Raw genomic sequence first — 19189 nt, 5'->3', positions numbered from 1 at the left:
TAACTCTGCACATAAAATTACTGTGCCTTCTGCGTTGAGCGATCTGCATTATACAGTCTTACTTGATGTAAACCCTAGCTGCTCTTGATTGCCAAACAATTAAAATTCACCTTGACCACTTAATTCGATGACACGTGTGTTATCGTGGTCGCCATAGACAGGTTCTGTTTTTTAATCGTCGAAGGCTGGATTTATCTCTATGAGCTCCAATGAAATATATACTTAACATTCGACCCCAAACAATTAAGCTAAAATAGAAGACAATGATTATCCGGAATAATAATACAATGAAATAAAACCAGTGGAGATCCTGGTTAGAACTGGTCTTCACCAAGCCATGCTGTTGAAATTCCCAAGAATGAACCTCCCCATGAAGATATGGGCTGGCCTTCAGTAACCCACGCTTGGAGACTAACGGGATCGGGTGTCAGGCTCACTGATGCGTGCAATCGTATCCAAACTGCGTAGATCGATGCTCATGTTGTCAATCACAGGATTGTCTGGTCCAGACTTGATTATTTACAGACCGCCGCCTTATAGCTGGAATATTGCTTCCGGCGTTAAACAACACACAAACGATACAATAAAAACGGCAAAACATCTGATATTTCTTCTCAAAGCAAGGCGTTTTACCTCGAGTAGAAACCACATAGTTAATATGACAACTCTCATTCAGCTCGTGCACCATTTGTTATCCTTTCGCTAGGGATACAAACACCACTGTGCTGAGATAAGGAAAATATACGAACACACAACCCCTTCATACCCCACGTGGGGCGCCGCGATTCGCTGTGCAGAGTTGAGTCCCTTGGGCACGCCAGAAACCTGTGATTGTGGGTTCGAATCCCGGTTCGCCCCGATTATGTTTCTAGGTTTGTCAGCCATACACGTCTTCGACCTGCATCATTTCGAGCTTTCTGCCCACATTAAGCCAACATCCACACTACGTGAGGTTCGTGGGCATATCCTGATCTGTCGGCAACATTCACACTACGTGAGGGTCGTGAACATATCCTGATCTGTCAGCAACATCCACTCTACGTGAAGGTCGTGAACATATCCTGATCTGTAAGCAACATCCACACTACGTGAGGGTCGTGGGCATATCCTGATCTGTCAGCAACATCCACACTACGTGAGATCGTGAACATATCCTGATCTATTTGCAACATCCACACTACGTGAGGGTCGTGGGCATATCCTGATCTGCCAGCAACATTCACACTACGTGAGATCGTGAACATATCCTGATCTATCTGCAACATCCACACTACGCGAGGGTCGTGGGCATATCCTGATCTGTCAGCAACATCCACACTACGTGAGATCGTGAACATATCCTGATCTATCTGCAACATCCACACTACGTGAGGGTCGTGGGCATATCCTGATCTGTCAGCAACATCCACACTACGTGAGATCGTGAACATATCCTGATCTATCTGCAACATCCACACTACGTGAGATCGTGAACATATCCTGATCTATCTGCAACATCCACACTACGTGAGGTTCGTGAACATATCCTGATCTGTCGGCAACATTCACACTACGTGAGGGTCGTGGGCATATCCTGATCTGTCGGCAACGAAAAATGCGAGATGCGAGGCACGTGGTCAGAATAGTGTTCGGCAGCTGATTCCTGAGAGTTTTTTAGGGCCTCCGTATAGACTAGATCGAGTTTAGGTGGGGTTTATATCTATACGAGTTGTATTAGTGTCTTGTATTAATCTACTATGTATATTATCCACATGTAGCTCCCATCTCTTCCCTTCTAAATGCTTATCTTCATGAGTTATTGCTGTTTCCTGATCACCTGGTATCATAACTGATTTTCTGTGATGAGTTCATTTCATAATCGCCACTATTTTGGCTTTTACGCCCAATGGAATGTTTCGATGGATAATCCAGACTTGTTATTATCTAGAGTTAACGTTTTATAGTCAATAATTTTTGCATAGAAGCATTCGGTCCCTCCTACCCATGTGTTTTACAGACTACTGTATATACACTTGGATGTTTGTGGCATGAAAAACTAATGTCCTGGAACGTTCCATGCCGACAATGACATTTCTTGTAGTCATGGTATATCCATCGATTGCCACTGTCTTCTATCTTTTTTCGATGCTGCCGACAGGTTAGAATATACTGACGACCTGAACATTCTTATATGGTCGGAATCGTACAATGAATTTATGGAGGCACCAGTTATGAGCTTCACACATTTTACCCATATCAGGAATCGAACCCGTGCCTTCAGCGTGACGGACGAGCGAACGTTTTAACCACTAGGCTACCCTATCGCTCGCGAACACCTGGTACCGTCACTATTTAATAGTGCTTCTTAAACACATACTCATGATATGGTCGGAATCGTAGAATAGGCTCTGCTTTAGTATTTCTTCTTCGACATTAAAGGAATTAATATCAATAATGTTGGTGTATATTTGTGGCCATAGTAACAACGGATGCATTTTTTAAAGGTCTTCACGTCAGCGAGTGATGGTTGCGAAGATCAATAAGTAGTTAAAAAGAATCTGGCAGTCTGGAGTGTTGAAAAGCAGGTTTGGGAAGAAGCTGGATATGTGGTTGATAAAAAAATTGCTCCTACTTCTTGGTGCTTTGGAAGTTTTCTGTGGATGTGATTTTAATATGGCCATGTTCCACTATGCAGGATTAGACAACCATGTATTCAGTGGAAATGAGCTGTCCAACGAAAAGTCTTTGAATCGCCATGATTGTATAGTTGCATGCGGACGGAACACCCACTGTCGACAGGCTTCCGTGCACCCTTCAACAAACCGGTGTAAGCTGTACTCCAAGCCTTCTTGGTCGCTGGACGATGCCACCACAGAGGGAGGATGGGTCACATATGTCGGTATGTCCAAAAACTATAAAACAGATGTCCTAGTTTAGAAATTCAAAACTGTGATGTAATCTTGTCATGAAGACCTCAGGTGAAAAGAATATAATTATACACAGAGTATTATATAGTATAACTTTATAGTTGCACCATCGTCTACTGTATAATCTCCGTACTGTTGTCTTATCATCTTCTCTGGGCATTATCTCCGTCTGACATTATCTTCTTGATACATTTTCTTCTTGATGTATTATATTTTTCATGTATTGTATATCTTCTTGCTGTATTATCTTCTTGATATATATTCTACTTGATGTATCATCTTCTTGATATATTATCAACTTGATATATTATCGTCTTCATATATTATCTTCTTGATGAATTATCTTCTTGATGTATCTTCATCTGACTGTATTATTTTCTTCTTGGCCCCCTCTTATCTTTTTGACAGTTTCTTGGCCCATTATTTTTGTCTTGATGTATTATCTTCTTCGTATATTGTCTTCTTGATGTATTGTCTTCGTGACATATTATCTTCATCTTGATATATTAACTTCTTGATGTATTATTTTTATATTGATGAATAATCTTCTTGATGTATTATCTTCTTGGTGTATTATCTTCTTGACATATTATCGTCTTGATGTATAACCTCCTACAAGTATTATCTTCATTTTGATGTATTTTCTTCTTGATGTACTATCTTCATATTGAAGTATAATCTTCTTGGCCTATAATTTTCATATTGATGTATTATCTTCGTGATGTATTATCTTCATATTGACATATTATCTTCTTGATGCATTATCGTCTTGATGTATTATCTTAGCAATGTATTATATTCACCTTCATGTGTTATCTTCTCGATGTATTATCTTTCTCGATGAATTATATTCTTGATGTATCTTCATCTGACTGTATTATCTTCTTCTTGGCCCATTATTTGTGTCTTGATGTATTATCTTCTTGATGTATTATATCTTCTTGATGTAATATCTTCATCTTGATATATTATCGTCTTGATGTATTATCTTCTTTATGTCTTATCTCATATTGATGTATTTTTTTTTCTTGGCCTATTATTTTCGTCTTGATGTATTATCTTCGTGATGTATTATCTTCATCTTGATATATTTTCGTCTTGATGTGTTGTCTTCTTGGTGTATTATCTTCTTGATGTATTATCTTCATCTTGATATATTGTCTTCTTGATGTATTATCTTCTTGGTGTGTTATCTTCTTGATATATTATCTTTCTTATGTATTATCTGTTTGATGTATTATCTTCTTGATATAGAATCTTCTTGACACTTATCTTCGTCTTGGTTAATTATCTTCTTCTTGGCCTATTATCTTCTTCTTGATATATTATCTTCTTCTTGGCCCATTATCTTCGTCTTGGTTTATTATCTTCTTCTTGGCCTACTATCTTCTTCTTGCTGTATTATCTTTTTTGACGTATTATCCTCGTCTTGGTTTATTATCTTCTTCTTGATGTATTATCTTCTTCTTGGCCGATTATCTTCTTCTTGATGTATTATCTTCTTCTTGGCCTATTCGTCTTGGTTTATTATCTTCTTCTTGGCCTATTATCTTCTTCTTGATGTATTGTCTTCATCTTGATGTAATATCTTCTTGGTGTATTATCTTCTTGATATATTATCTTTCTTATGTATTATCTGTTTGATCTATTATCTTCTTGATATAGTATCTTCTTGATATATTTTTGTCTTGATGTATAATCTTCTTGATGTATTATCTTCTTGATATATTATTATTATTCATTTTGATGTATTTTCTTCTTGATGTACTATCTTTATATTTATTGATGCATAATCTTCTTTTTGGCCTATCATTTTCATCTTGATGTTTTATCTTCGTGATGTATTATCTCCATATTGATATATTATCTTTTTGAAGCATTATCGTTTTGATGTATTATCTTCGTGATGTATAATATTCATATTGATGTTTTATCTTATTGATGTATTATCTTCTTGATGTATTATCTTCATCTTGATGTATTATCTTCTCGACGTATTATCTTCTTGATGTATCTTCATCTGACTGTATTATCTTCTTCTTGGCCCATTATTCAAATCTTGATGTATTATCTTCTGGATGTATTATCTTCTGGATGTATTATCTTCTTCCTGTTCTTATCTTATCCTATCTTCTTCTTGATGTATCATCTCCTTGGTGTATTAGCTTCTTCTTGGCCCATTATCTTCGTCTTGGTTTATTATCTTCTTCTTGGCCTATTATCTTCTTCTTGATGTATTACCTTTTTCTTGAAGTATCATCTTCGTCTTGGTTTATTATCTTATTCTTGATGTATTATCTTCATCTTGATGAATTATCTTCTTCGTGTATTATCTTCTTGATGTATTATCTTCTAGCTATATTACCTTTTTGAGGTATTATCTTCTTCTTGACGTATTATCTTCTTCTTGATGTATTATCTTCTTCTTGGCCTATTATCTTCGTCTTGGTTTATTGTCTTCTTCTTGGCTTATTATCTTCTTCTTGCTGTATTATCTTTTTCTTGACGTATTATCTTCGTCTTGGTTTATTATCTTATTCTTGATGTATTATCTTCTCGATGTATTACCTTCTTGCTGTATTATCTTCTTCTGCTATATTATCTTCTTGAGGTATTATCTTCTTCCTGTTTAGTATCTTCTTCTTAGCGCATTATCTTCGTCTTGGTTTATTATCTTCTTCTTGGCGTTTTATCTTCGTCTTGTTGTATTATATTTTTCTGATGTATTATCCCATTGATATATGATCTTCATCTTGATGTATTTTCTTCTTAATGTATTATCTTCATCTTGATGTATTAACTTCTCGATGTATTATCTTCTTGATATATTATCTTCTTGGTGTTTTATCTTCTTCCTGTTAAGTATCTTCTTTCTTGATGTATTATCTTCGTCTTGGTTTATTATCTTCGTCTTGGTTTATTATCTTCTTTTTGCTGTATTATCTTTTACTTGACGTATTATCTCCGTCTTGGTGTATCATTTTCTTTTAAGTATTATCTTCCCACGTGCTGTTTTATCATCTTCCTGGTGTATATCTTCTTCTCACGGCCCGTTCTTTCCTCTACTGTATATTGTACAGCTGACTGTTCCATGAACGTGTCGATGGTGATGTCGCCCCTCTGTCGGGATGGAACGTCGTTCTTGTACCCTGGAGTCCAACAGGAGTGCCTGGCCAATGGGCGGTGGAACCGTCTTGGGGTTCGGAATTGCGTCCATTCATTTGAGCATGACGCAGTGGGTATTCTGATCATTCGCATGTGTCTTAAATCAGGACAGCCATTGATTCGATATGGTAATCTTCTATTTGTAAACGTAACGAATATAAAAATAAATAAACAAATAAACAAACGAAAAACGTAACGAAAATAAGTGGGCCTTACGAATTGAATCAAGGAAGCGAATCCGAATCCAGTTCAGTGATGCTCGTTATACATCGGCCTAATATCTTAGTAATATCTTTGAAAAACGATTTCAAGTTTGCAACGTTTACAACGGCTGTTGTCACGAACGTTTCACAAACATACGATTCCTGGGTAACTTAGTTATTGAAATTCAAAGAATGAACCTCCCCAGAAGATGCGGGGATCGGGTGGTCAGGCTCCCTGAATTTGTCAATGCATGTTATCGTATGCAAGTTGCATAGATCAGTTCTCATAATGTCAATCACTGGATTGTCTGATCCAGACTCTATTATTTGCAGACCGCCGTCATATAGTTGGAATATCAAACTACAAACAAACAACAGAACAAAGCAAAAATTGCTGCAATATTGCTAATCGCGGCCTGAAACCATATTCACTATTTGAGTTTACAGGGACGTCTCTTGTAGCCTTGTGGTTAAAGCGTTCGGTTGTCACGCTGAAGACCCGGGTTCGATTCCCGACACGGGTACAATGTGTGAAGTCCATTGCTGGTGTCCTCCGCCGTGATATTGTTAGAATATTTCTAAGAGCGGCATTAAACTATTCACTCACTCTAGCGACCAAATATTTCGTTCCAGGTGGCTGATACACACACGGTCCACTTCCACTCCCAGATGCACGCAGGAATGACCCTGACGGTTCTCGCACAATTCGACGGTGTCGCCAAGTATTCATTCTCCTCAATCATTTTCTTTAGCCTGTATCACTTTACCTCAGAGACGTGAATATCCGGAATAGATTAAGTCTTCAGCAACCCATGCTTGCCGGAAAAGGCGACTATGCTTGTCGTAAGAGGCGACTAACGGGATCGGGTGGTCAGGCTCGCTGACTTGGTTGATGCATGTCATCGTATACCCTTTGCTTGGGTCGATGCTCATGATGTCAATGACTGGTGTGTCTGGTCCAGACGCGATTATTTACAGACCGCCGTCATATAGCTGGAATGTTGCTGAGTACAGCGTTAAACATCACACAAATAACAACAACAACAACAACATGCTGTACAAAACACTGCCACTTGCACATAAAATGGCTATATACCTTTGTCATACAATCAGTATGACAAACGAAACACCGCCATATGCATAGAAGCACACACTAAGATATTCGTTCCAGGTAGCAATCCTGTAGTTACATGTAACAGTTCATAATATTATGCCTGTACAAGTTTTGTAACTAGCGCATGCGCAGGGGGTTTATTCATGCCATATGCTATTGAAACTAACAGAATAAACTACCTGATGATCCTGTCTTGTAGACCAGAACGAAACATACTATGATATATGAGATTTAATGTACGGGGTACACAGGTGGCTCAGATGCCTCAATTCCCTATCCAGACTTGCGTCCCTTGAACTCACCAGAAACCTGTGCTCGTAGGTTCGAATCCAGGTTCGCCCCGATTATGATTCTAGGTTTGTCAGCACCATACCCGTGCTCGTCTGTTTCACCAGTCTGAGACCTGTATCACTCTGGCTTTCCTCCAAAATTCATCTGACACGCTGTGATAAAACTGGAATACTGTTTAAAGAGGCTTATCGTAAGAGGCGACTAACGGGATCGGTTGGGCAGGCTCGCTGACTTGGTTGATGCATGTCATCGTATCCTAATTGCATGGATCGATGCTCATGACATTTATCACTGGTCAAGACTCTGTTATTTGCCAACCGCCGTCATAGAGTGCTGAGTGCGGCGTCGATACTCATGATGTCAATTACTGAATTGTCTGGTCCAGACTCGATTATTTACTAACCGTCGTCATAAAGTTGGAACATTGCTGAGTGGTTTTAATAAGAAACAAATCAAAGCGGCGTTAAACACAACTGACTCACTCACTCAAAATATAGATCATATCAATTTGCATAAAACAGAGCAAAATATAAACCATTATATATCACAAACTGTTTCATTGTTTCAGTGCTGTGTTCAGTCTGTGTTACAACGGGGATATCCGGTCTCTTGTAATTGGACCAAGATTTGTTTGTACGTGCACAGTTTTCAACACTTACGGTACATATTGGGAAGCGGAGGAATACATCCGTGATGAATTCCCGTTTGTGGCAAATCAACAGTTTAATCTTACAATCCAAATAACGGACACCACGTTTGAGGTAAGCAGACAGTTAATTGCATTGTGATGTACATTCGTTTGTTTGTTTGTTGTTTTCTCAGCAATATTACAGGTATATCACGTCGGTCTGAAAATAATCAAGTCTGGATCAGACAATCCAGTGATGAGCATCGATCCAGGCAATTGGGATCGATGACATGCATCAACCAAGTCAGGGTATGAACAAATAATAGATCAGTGAAGACTGGGGTAAGAAATGAATTTCCAACCACATTGACGCTACCTTGTTTGAAATGTTTGACCCGAAAAAAAGTAAATTTAAAGATAAGACGTCCAAAGTATCAACTATTATGTATTAAAAAGTGTTTTAAAAGTGATCTCAAGAATGTCTTCAGCGCAGTTCATCAGCAGCCATGTTATTGGAAATAGGGGATGTATAATATATTTTAATTGAAAATCAAACGTATGATAAAATCAACTGAGAGGTACAGTTTTATAATCAACTGAGGGGTACAGTTTCTTTCGATCCTTAGTTAATGTATATGGCATATTCTCAATACATAAATCATTGACATTATATGCCATAATATTTAAAATGTAGTCAAATTGTTTGTTATTTTCCGGCACTGACTAGCACATCATTCCACTTGTTTCATTCGGGAACGGACCCGTAAAGATCCGGGGTAGAATAAGTCTTCAGCAACTCAAGCTTGACTGTGCTTGACTTAAGAAGCGACTATCGGCATCGGGTGGTCAGGCTCGCTGACTTGGTTGATACATGTCATCGTATTCTAATTTCTCGTGATTCTCGTGATGTCATTCACTGGATTGTCTGATCCAGACTCGATTATTTACAGAGTTCCGTCATATAGCTGGAATATTGTTGCCTTCGGCGTTAAACATAAAAAAACCCATCATGATGGAACGTCCATTTACTATTCCCAGGGCAAGTTTAATTCATGTTGAATTGTAATGTATAAGAATTCAGGTCCAAAATCAAAACTATGTCCAATTGGAGCGATTGTTTAGTTAGCATTTCCTTGAATCTAACCCACACAGGGTCGTTCGTAACGAGCTCGAATGAAATTGATAACGATGGGTTGATTTAAATCGAAGGGTTTCACTGAGAATCACTGATATTATTTTCTGAATCTGACATAGGATCGGTTGTTTTCAATCTCATTAAAATCAGATTGAAGTTCTCGCTGCCGCTAAACAAAGATCTGAGGACATCCAATTACGGATCACGAACTTTGACCGACCACTGAAACGAATAACAAGAAGTCGATATCAGCCAATGAGAAAGCAGCTTTCTCGAGCTTTACGGCACTCGTTTCAACCTGGCGACTTCCATTTCAGGCTACGCTTAAAAATATGTTGACACAGTTCTCGATTAAAATTTTGAAAACTGAACAAACGAACAATCCGGAAGGTCTAATATATGGTTGCGATTGTATGGCAGTGCTTCCCACATACCGGTACTGTACAACGCCGCCGCCGTTCAAACGTTTATCCCACGGAAGCGAGAGACAGACGATGATTTTGACGGAATCGGTCATACGGGCCGTAACTGTCGTTCGGGATACCCCGTTTTAACGTTTTCGAGGTTGTTTGATCAGAAAACACATTCCGAGTGTCACTTTCATGATCTGGTAAGCGACGCCTTGATTGGTCGGATGAAAGGTCGTTCTGACGTGACCCGTAATGGGATGTCCTCAGATCTTTGTTTAGCGATAGTGACAACTAAGATCTGATTTTAATGAGATTGGGTTGTTTTGGCTCGCTTATCCAATTGGTACTACATACAGTAGACAGTGTGCTGCATGAGTATTTCATAAATGTGACATTTTGCTTTAATCATCTTCCCGAGGCAAAGGTGTAAACTGACTATACAAGTCAAGTTTCAACCTTTGCCGAACTGGGCTGGAATTCCGTGGTCCGATGGTAGCCCAATGGTGTCGATCGTAGCCCTTCTATGTTCCTCATATTGACCAATCAGATTCCACCTCTCATTTCACTTTCATATACTTCAAACAACATGGCGGCGCCCAGTTAAGACGATCTGATCAGTAATCAAGATCTGTATGGAAATAACGGGTCTTACCTCATGAAGTGCATCAGATCACTTGAGCACCTTGATTAAAAAGATGAAAAGATGTGGACAATATCTGTCGACGCCCAGTTGACGGTACAGATGTTTTGCAAATCCTGCAGTCGACCGAATCCATGTTGTTTACTAACCGGATGTCTGGTTCATTACGCGATTTTGATTGGACTATGCATAAACTCATTAGTCCAGCCAAAATATAACTCCATAATTCTAGCCTATTTCGGCAAGGGTGGAACTGGACTTTTATCGTCAGTCAAATCCCGTGCCCCGGGAAGATGTCTTTAACTTAGGTGAATCTTGAATCAATGTTCCAAATAAGACTATATTTGCGTCTGAATCCCGCGTACCACATAGAGTCCTGAATACCCTCTAAATGTACCCCGAAGCCCGCGTACCACATTGAGTCCCGAAAATCCTCTAAATGGACCCCTGAATCCCGCGTACCACACTGAGTTCTGAATACCCTCTAAATGGGCCCCCGAATCCCGCGTATCACATTGAGTACAATAATACAAATATAGACATAATTATGTACATGAATCTATGTGGCCGAGTGGGTGAGATCGCTGACTTTGTGTGATGGCGATTAGGTGCCTCACTCTGGCAAGTGTGGGTTCGAATCCCGGACGGGACTCAACCCAAAACAAAGTATGAGAATCTGTACTTTGTAAGAAAGTGTTATTTCAAATATAACGTTTGTTACATAGACATAATTGTTTGTTAGCTACATAGCGCACCTATTGTTTTGTTTGTTGTTGTTTAACGCATCTTCACCGGTGTGTCTCTGTTATCACTTACGTGTTAGGTTTCACGGCAATGCTGTAACAAGTCAATAAATCCTGACAGTAATAAGGCCTTCTATGACTGCTATTGACGTTCACTTATTCACTGAGCTTTAACAAGACAACAGTAGTTCAAGTGTAGAAGACCAGCCATGTGGTCCACACTGGAGATCAGTGTAACAATTCATCGATTGTTTTCATTTTGCCGTTTTTTTACAATTTACGTCGGTATATTAAAGTCAATAGATCAGTTAGAATGCCTTCTATGACTGCTTGTAACGTTCACTTATTCACTGAGCTTTAACAAGACAACAGTAGTTCAAGTGTAGAAGATCAGTCATGCTGTCCACACTGGAGTTCAGTGAGGAGGAGGTTGACGAGGTCGTTCTCATGGTTGAGGTTAAAAAAGGAACCTTTCTGGCTTTTGTTCAAGAGGATTCCATTGGTAGTTATCAATAACCTGCTCAATAGTATTTCTTACGTTTGATCAATAGATTTCTAAGACAACCATTGAACCAATTGTGACTTCCAGGAATGCATGCTTCTGTTGTTTAAGGTTGACAAAACAAGGAAGCGTATTGATTAGTGAAACGATAGAGGCTTTTTGCGATTCACATTTTCGATGGTGAATTAAGTTCACCCGAATAGATGCATAGGCGTTTCCTAAAAGGAAGATGACAAACTAGACAAGGGTTTATAAAATAACAACTTCTTTAATACACTTTTGTATTGACGTTTCGTTGTAGATTGTTATACCGTTGTCAAGCATACTTAACAGTATGATATTGAAGTGGTAGAATACTTTACTATGTACACTCAAATTCTAACTTTGTTCAATTTCGTTGATGATTTTATTATTCTCAATCGTGGAACTTCAGCTTGGCGTTAAGAATCCGTCTTTGTGTCAGTATGGCTGGTGTTCAGGTTAACGTAGGGTTTATTTCGAACAGACGCGGTGGTCGAAACTTGGCCTTTGAAGAGTGCAAGTATCGTATCACTGCTTAGTACCACACGAGGATGTGGGATTGTCGAATAACTTTCAACGTTTTACAGCGATCATTCCATCACCACGAATGACAAACAACGTTGATGGAGCTGATATTCTAGTTTTAATAATCTGGACCCAAGCCATCCAGACCTGTAGTTGAAAGTTACAGAGCAAAATGCTCAAGGAATCCTGGCCATGCAGACCCTTAAACGTCACCTAAGCAGAAAACTTTAGCCAGCTCCTAAGTGACATCAACCACTGAGCACTACCACTGCGTCCAATTATGTTGGTTTATGTTTGTAAATGTGCTCATGTCAAAATACAAATCCGATCCAACTAAATTTGTCGACGAAGTACCCCCCAAATACTGCCCTCTACGACTGTTTGGAATATAGCGAGGCACTTGTACGTTTGGCATGTTGCCATCCCATGCAATAGTGTAAACAGTTCAATCATAGCGCCCCGTTTTAACACGAATAGAGGCTACCCCACATCTACATTATTATGATGTTGATGATATGATGATGATTATCATTATCATTATCATTATTATTGTTGTTGTTATTATTATTATTAATATTTCACGATGGACATACTTGTATTTTGATGTGTCTAGTAATCCTAATAAGGCTGGAGGGTATTTTATGATATATTAAATAAAGCATATAAAGTATCCTACAATATGATATCCCGAAAGTACATTCAAAGATGGGAACTAGTTTTTGATAAATCGTAGCCCCCACAGACATAATATATCCTCAAAACAAAAATGGTTCCAATACAGTATTAGAGAAGACAAACCTTAGTGTACATGTTCTTTGAGTGCAAAATTGTAAAATATATCTGGAAAAAACCTTACAAAATGGATAAAAGACAAAACTGGAATAGAACTAGAAATTTCAAAACTGACCATTTTATAAGGAGATCAACCAAAACGAAATGATGTATTAAATCATATTTTAACTGTAATAACAAACAAACAAACAACATTGCAGCGAGGCTATACATGCAATGCAACTTGTTTCTGATTAAAGAAAAACCTTCCACGACCTTGTGTCTGATCCGTGACTGGAATCGTCACATTCTTATGTAACCTCCACTCGGTGATATGACCGAAATACTGTTCATTCCGGCGTTAAATCCAACTCACTCACTCAAACGTTTTATTCTATGTGTGTTAATATTACCTGTGTCTTCTCATCTCAGATCTTTGTGGATGAGGCTCACTTCAAGTCCTTCACACAGAGAAAAGCCCTGCATCCAACCACAAGGCTGATGATGGAATTTGTTGACGCCGTTAATGAAGTCATTATAAGCACATAGACAGTTTATGCAAAACTACCCAGCTACAAATTACTTTTTACAAACTGGTTAAGAGATAGTCAAATTTAACAGTTCTTTAAATTTTCAATTACACGAAACGCCTCATCTTCCCGAGGCAAGGTGTCCACAAGCCTAGTTTCTAGACTTTGATACAAAACGGCTCTCGTAAAAGCTCTTGTCTCGGGAAGATGAAAACACCCCAGTTTATTATACAGTAAACTACGGTTATAACGAACACGATTATAACGAACTGACGGATATAACGAACTTCTTTTTTTGGTCCCGACTATTTGCTGTAGTTATGCTGTATATATGCTTATAACGAACTACGGTTATAACGAACCAAAATTAGTGGTCCCCTTCAGTTCGTTATAACCGTAGTTAACTGTACATGAAGTTGACACTAAAGACTGGAGGCCCGTGTACCTGCCGTTGACATAAAAAAAAAACATGCGTCCATTATATCCGACATTGACATCAAAGACATGCGTCTATTATATCTGACGTTGACATAAAAAAACATGCGTCCATTATATCTGACGTTGACATAAAAAAAACATGCGTCCATTATATCTGACGCTGACATAAAAAACATGCGTCTATTATATCTGACGTTGACACCAAAGACATGCGTCTATTATATCTGACAACCGCATGCGCCCATTATATCTGACGTTGACATCAAAGACATGCGTCTATTATATTTGACGTTGACATCAAAGACACGCGTCCATTATATCTGATGTTGACATCAACCGCATGCGTCCATTATATCTGACGTTGACATCAAAGTCATGCGTCCATTATATCTGACGTTGACATCAAAGACATGAGTTCATTATACCTGACTTTGACATGATGCCATTTGTGCATTCAAGATTCTACATCGTACACTTTTTGTGTATACACTAGATGCTTTATCGTACACACACACGCGCACGCACGCACGCACACACGCACGCACGCACGCACGCGCGCGTCGCAATATGGGTTACACCCCATTTCACCTCCTCACCTGACCCCAAGTCCAAGACGTCATGAAGTGACCCGTGTACATCCGGGGTAGAATAAGTCTTCTAACGGGCGACTTACGGGATCGGGTGGTCAGGCTCTGCGTGAAACAACAAACAAACGAACAAACTATTAAGGTATTTGCTTCTGAAGCAGATCTCGCAAGTTCAAAACATCCACAATAGCTTTGGGCACTCTTCAGGAGCCCTTGTGAATGAGCAGAAAGAGCACATACCCAACAGAGTTGTACGCACTGTGTCCAATAGGTACAGATATGTATATGTGACTGTGTAAAGTCAGAAAGCGTGCTGGCCTGCCACCTTGACCACTCTGTCAACACAGTGTTTGTTTCACAGCTGCAGGGAGATAGAAATAACACCATCGCTGTGAAGACGTGACTCAACAACTCTCTCCCCAGGGTCCTATTGACCCCGGGGGTTAGCGGACACACACGAAATAACTCGAGATTTGATGCGAACTGAAAGAACAATGAGACGTGATCTAAAAAACACAGGGCATGCTTGGCAGGAACCGCAACAATGTGCATGCCGGTTATTGTTGGTTCATGTTGGTGCTTTTTCGTCTTTGAGGATCTTACCTTCATATCATCCCTGGAATATCAACCATTAAAGTCTTGAAAACCATGCCTTATGTAATAGAGTTTCGTGGTATTATTTATGACTATATTTGTTTGTACTCTTTGGTATTGAGACTTTGTTCTTCATACAAACATCCTTGTGTGCCATTTGGGGCTGGTACTTCATTTTATACATTTATCCATTTTATTCTTTGGAACAATAATAAATATCCAAGAGATATGGATTCAAAAATGTTTTGTTTTAATGGAAAAAATAATGTCCTTTTCATGTCTATTTATCAAAGCAGAGGGGCACGGGTGGCCCAGTCGTCTAAGGCGCCACGATCCGCTTTGCAGAGTTGCGTCCCTTGGGCACGCCAGAAACCTATGATTGTGGGTTCGAATCCCAGTTCGCCCCGATTATGTTTCTAGATTTGTCAGCACCGTACCCATGCTCGTGGGTTTCACCGAAGTGGTAAACGTCTGCGACCTGCATCACTTCGGGCTTTCCTCCCACATTAAGCTGACGCCTTAGACGACTGCGCCTCCTTATATCTTGAAGAGCCGACTGAAGAATTTTAAATGGGCATCCTTTAAATTCAACCGTGACATAGCTTGAATGTGACTGACTGTGCGAACATTTACACAATCACTCAACACATGCTTTGTAATGTGGATTCAAACTGTATCCTTTTTTTCATGGACGTCAGTTTCGCGGTCAGTCCATCATGTAATGTTTGTTTGTTGTTTAACGCCACACTCAGCAATATTCCAGCGGCGGTCTGTAAATAATCGGACCCATGAAGATCCGGGGTAAAATAGGTCTTCAGCAACCCATGCTTGCCTTAACAGGTGACTGTGCTTGTCGTAAGAGAGACTTACGGGATCGGGTGGCCAGGTTCGCTGACTTGGTTGATGCATGTCATCGTATCCCAATTGCCTAGATCGATGCTCGTGATATCAGTCACTGGATTATCTTGTCCAGACTCGATTATTTACGTCATGTAGCTTGAATATTTCTGAGTGTGGCGTTAAAAAACAAACAAACAAACGACTGTAAATAATCGAGTCTGGATCAAGCAATCCGGTTATTGTTAGTGTGAACAACCCACCCAGTCGGGGTTCGATGTCACCGAGGCTGGCAACCCGATCTGTGTCGACACCTATTTCGACATCGAGGACTAGGATCTACTTTAACTCGGATCGATGCTTATGATGTCAATCACTGGATTGTCTTGTCCAGACTTGATTATTTACAGACCGCCGTCATGAAGCTGGAATATTGCTGAGTGCGGCGTTAAACAACAAACAAACATTTATTAAGTAATAATTTCAATGTAGGAGGGACCAGTACTGGAACCGGAACATCGGATTGTATATCTGCACGTTGCTCCACAAGCGATGTCACACAGCACTGATAGAATAATTCATTAGTTGAATACGTTGTTTTGGTAAACTGTTTACTACTGTTTTAAATCCTCACAGGGATTTTAATAAACAACCTACTGTCTTGTTACATGTATATGCCGGTGTAATTTATTGTTAAACAATGATTGTAAATGTATTGCATTGTTTCTGTTGAGATTATGTAGAAGTTCATTGCATTGTATTTGCCTGTCATATCTCACATTTCATCTCACATTACATCAAGACCAGCTTTCGTGGCCCGTCTAGGCCTATCTCGGAAGCTTGACAACTGTTGCGGTGAGGTGATTATTATTCTTGTCATTGTCATTTCCACTGCTTTCACATTTTATGCTGCCATTGAATATTGTATTACCCGTCTATTGTGTACTGTCATTGAAAATGCTGTGCAGTAATTTGTATTTATTTGTAAACCAAGTTAATTTTGTAATACAATTGTGGATTGCATACCAATGGTTGGTTGGTTGTTTACTTCACACTCAGTTCTTTTATCACAGTTAACTGCCGTTGGTTAACATATTGTTTCAATTTGGGAATCGACAGATACCAATTTGAAGATCTAACCCAATTTCCGGCCATATTTATCTACCGAGGTGTTTGCTGGGATGGAAAGATTTTTGCCAGTGCCTATAAAAGGGGTCTTTGACAGAAACTGTTTGCCTATAATTGGTGGTAAATATGAAGATAATATAAAGTAATAGGATCTATGTACAGTGGGATTAGGTCGTGTGTATCTGCTCCATTCTTAACTCCGCAGGTCTAAGCCAAAGAACAATTTGCCACCTATATTATTCCTGTTTGTTTGTTTCTTGTTTAACGCCGCACTCAGCAATATTTCAGTATATGACGGCGGAATGTAAATAATCTAGTCAAACAAACACGTTCGTGTTTGTTCAATATTTCTGCCTTGTGGCCCAGAGTGCAATTGAATGAACAAAATATAGTTGTGATAAATAATCTTGTCTTGACCAGAACATCAAGCGACTGACATCATGAGCCTCGATCTACGCCAGTGGGATGCGATGACATGCATCAACTAAGTCAGCGAACCTGATCGCCCGATCCTGATAGTCGCCTCTTACGACAAGCATGGGTTGCTGAAGACCTATTCTACCCCGGATCTTAACGGTTTCAGTTGTATTTCAATTACATTGAAGTTTTCCATGGAAAGATGTAGGAAATACACAGTCCTTTACAAACGGACTGTGTTTTATTGTTTTTGATCAGATATCAAACTCTATTCTTGCGCCAATAGATGCCCTGGAAGCATTACATCCACAAAGCAAAATTAATGATCAGTGAGTGAGTGAGTTTGGCTTTACGCCACTTTTAGCAATATTCCAGCAATATCACCAGAAATGGGCTTCACACATTGTACCCATGTCGGGAATCGAACCTGGGTCTTCGGCGTGACGAGCGGACGCTTTAACCACTGGGCTACCCGACCGCCCCCGCAAATGATCACACATAGAAGGGAAATAAAACGCATTGGTCACAAGTTCGCAAATTTCTTTTAAAAAAAGCTGCAATATCTTAAAACATCTTTTAAGTTAAAACATTCCCCGGAGGAGGGCACGACTTAACACTGGTTTGGGGCGGATGAATATTAACGCTTTTAACACAACCAAGAAATTAGGGCTGTCTGTTTGTTCTTCCAAAAATATAATTTCGCATACAGTTATGTCATCTTCAAACAACGATGTTTGTTGTCCCAGTCAAGTAGCTGAGGACGTGAAACGGGCATTTCCCGTCCCTCGTCTCCAAACAAACCAACTTCCGCCATAAACGACGGAAATTGTCATTGCCTTGCTGTGAAAGTGTAGCATGTCAAGAAATAATGTTTCGCCTTTTTTTGTCAAAACATTACAAATATCAATGTCACCGTTGTTTGTTGTGTCTTGAAATGTATGTTGACTCAAAAATTAAAAATATTTTTTTTAATGTCGATAAGAAATGAGTTTTACGTCAGATCAATCATAAGTATTTACCTTATATAACATTTGTCGTATCGTGTATCAGTACTCTAGTTGACAGTGTGTGCTTAGAAGCAATGGTTATAATTGGAGCGATTCTCGGATTCGAATCCACACTCATATACTACTGGCACAGCTCCTGGACTTGGCCGATTACAACCCTGGTCGTCTGAGTGTTAGAGTTTTACTATGCCTGAGTTGTCTGACCATGCATGGGTGGTTTCTACATGGCTCATTGTAAACCGTGTAGTCACAGACCCGTGAAGTTACATTTGTGGTGATAAGTGTTTCATGATATTTGTTGACAACCTTTTACTCAAGTGCTGAGATAGATAAACAAATGAGGTAATAAAATATTAATGTCTTTCTGGTGCACCCTGTCAACGGTTAAATGACTTGATCAACATTCTTGCTTTGTCTGACCAGCAAAGTCACTCTTCCCGGACTGTGCCTGGGTTGTCTTATTGCTACTGTTTACCTGTTTAAAAAATGAAACAAAGCAGGCTGATACCACTGGGAACCTGCACCCAACACACTGATGTCATCTGTAACTCTTTACACAGACACAAATCGATTAAAACATTCTCTATTGTTGATATA

The 19189-nt window shown here is 39.3% G+C and overlaps 1 protein-coding gene across 1 annotated transcript; it reads left to right on the top strand.

Annotated features, from left to right (window-relative positions):
• The first annotated feature begins 2583 nt into the window (after positions 1-2583).
• On the top strand, positions 2584-13603 carry LOC139477352 (uncharacterized). The gene is made up of 5 exons (XM_071259904.1): positions 2584-2878; positions 5987-6141; positions 6908-6996; positions 8248-8440; positions 13487-13603. Exons 1-5 carry the CDS (start codon positions 2584-2586, stop codon positions 13601-13603), a joined length of 849 nt encoding a protein of 282 aa, XP_071116005.1.
• The last annotated feature ends 5586 nt before the right edge of the window (positions 13604-19189 follow it).

This window comes from Haliotis cracherodii, unplaced genomic scaffold (genome assembly GCF_022045235.1).
Source record: "Haliotis cracherodii isolate W230 unplaced genomic scaffold, xgHalCrac1.p SCAF_33, whole genome shotgun sequence".
Classification (NCBI taxonomy): domain Eukaryota; kingdom Metazoa; phylum Mollusca; class Gastropoda; order Lepetellida; family Haliotidae; genus Haliotis; species Haliotis cracherodii.
The sequence above is the reverse complement of the archived record's forward strand: the minus strand, read 5'-3'. Positions and strand labels throughout refer to the sequence as shown.

What these genes read in the sequence shown, in the direction of transcription:
- LOC139477352 (XM_071259904.1), top strand. Translation starts at nt 2,584, where the DNA reads ATGTGGTTGATAAAAAAATTGCTCCTACTTCTTGGTGCTTTGGAAGTT. An exon ending in AGGATGGGTCACATATGTCG is followed by an intron (nt 2,879 to 5,986) that starts GTATGTCCAAAA and finishes TATATTGTACAG; the next exon opens with CTGACTGTTCCATGAACGTG. An exon ending in ATTCATTTGAGCATGACGCA is followed by an intron (nt 6,142 to 6,907) that starts GTGGGTATTCTG and finishes ATTTCGTTCCAG; the next exon opens with GTGGCTGATACACACACGGT.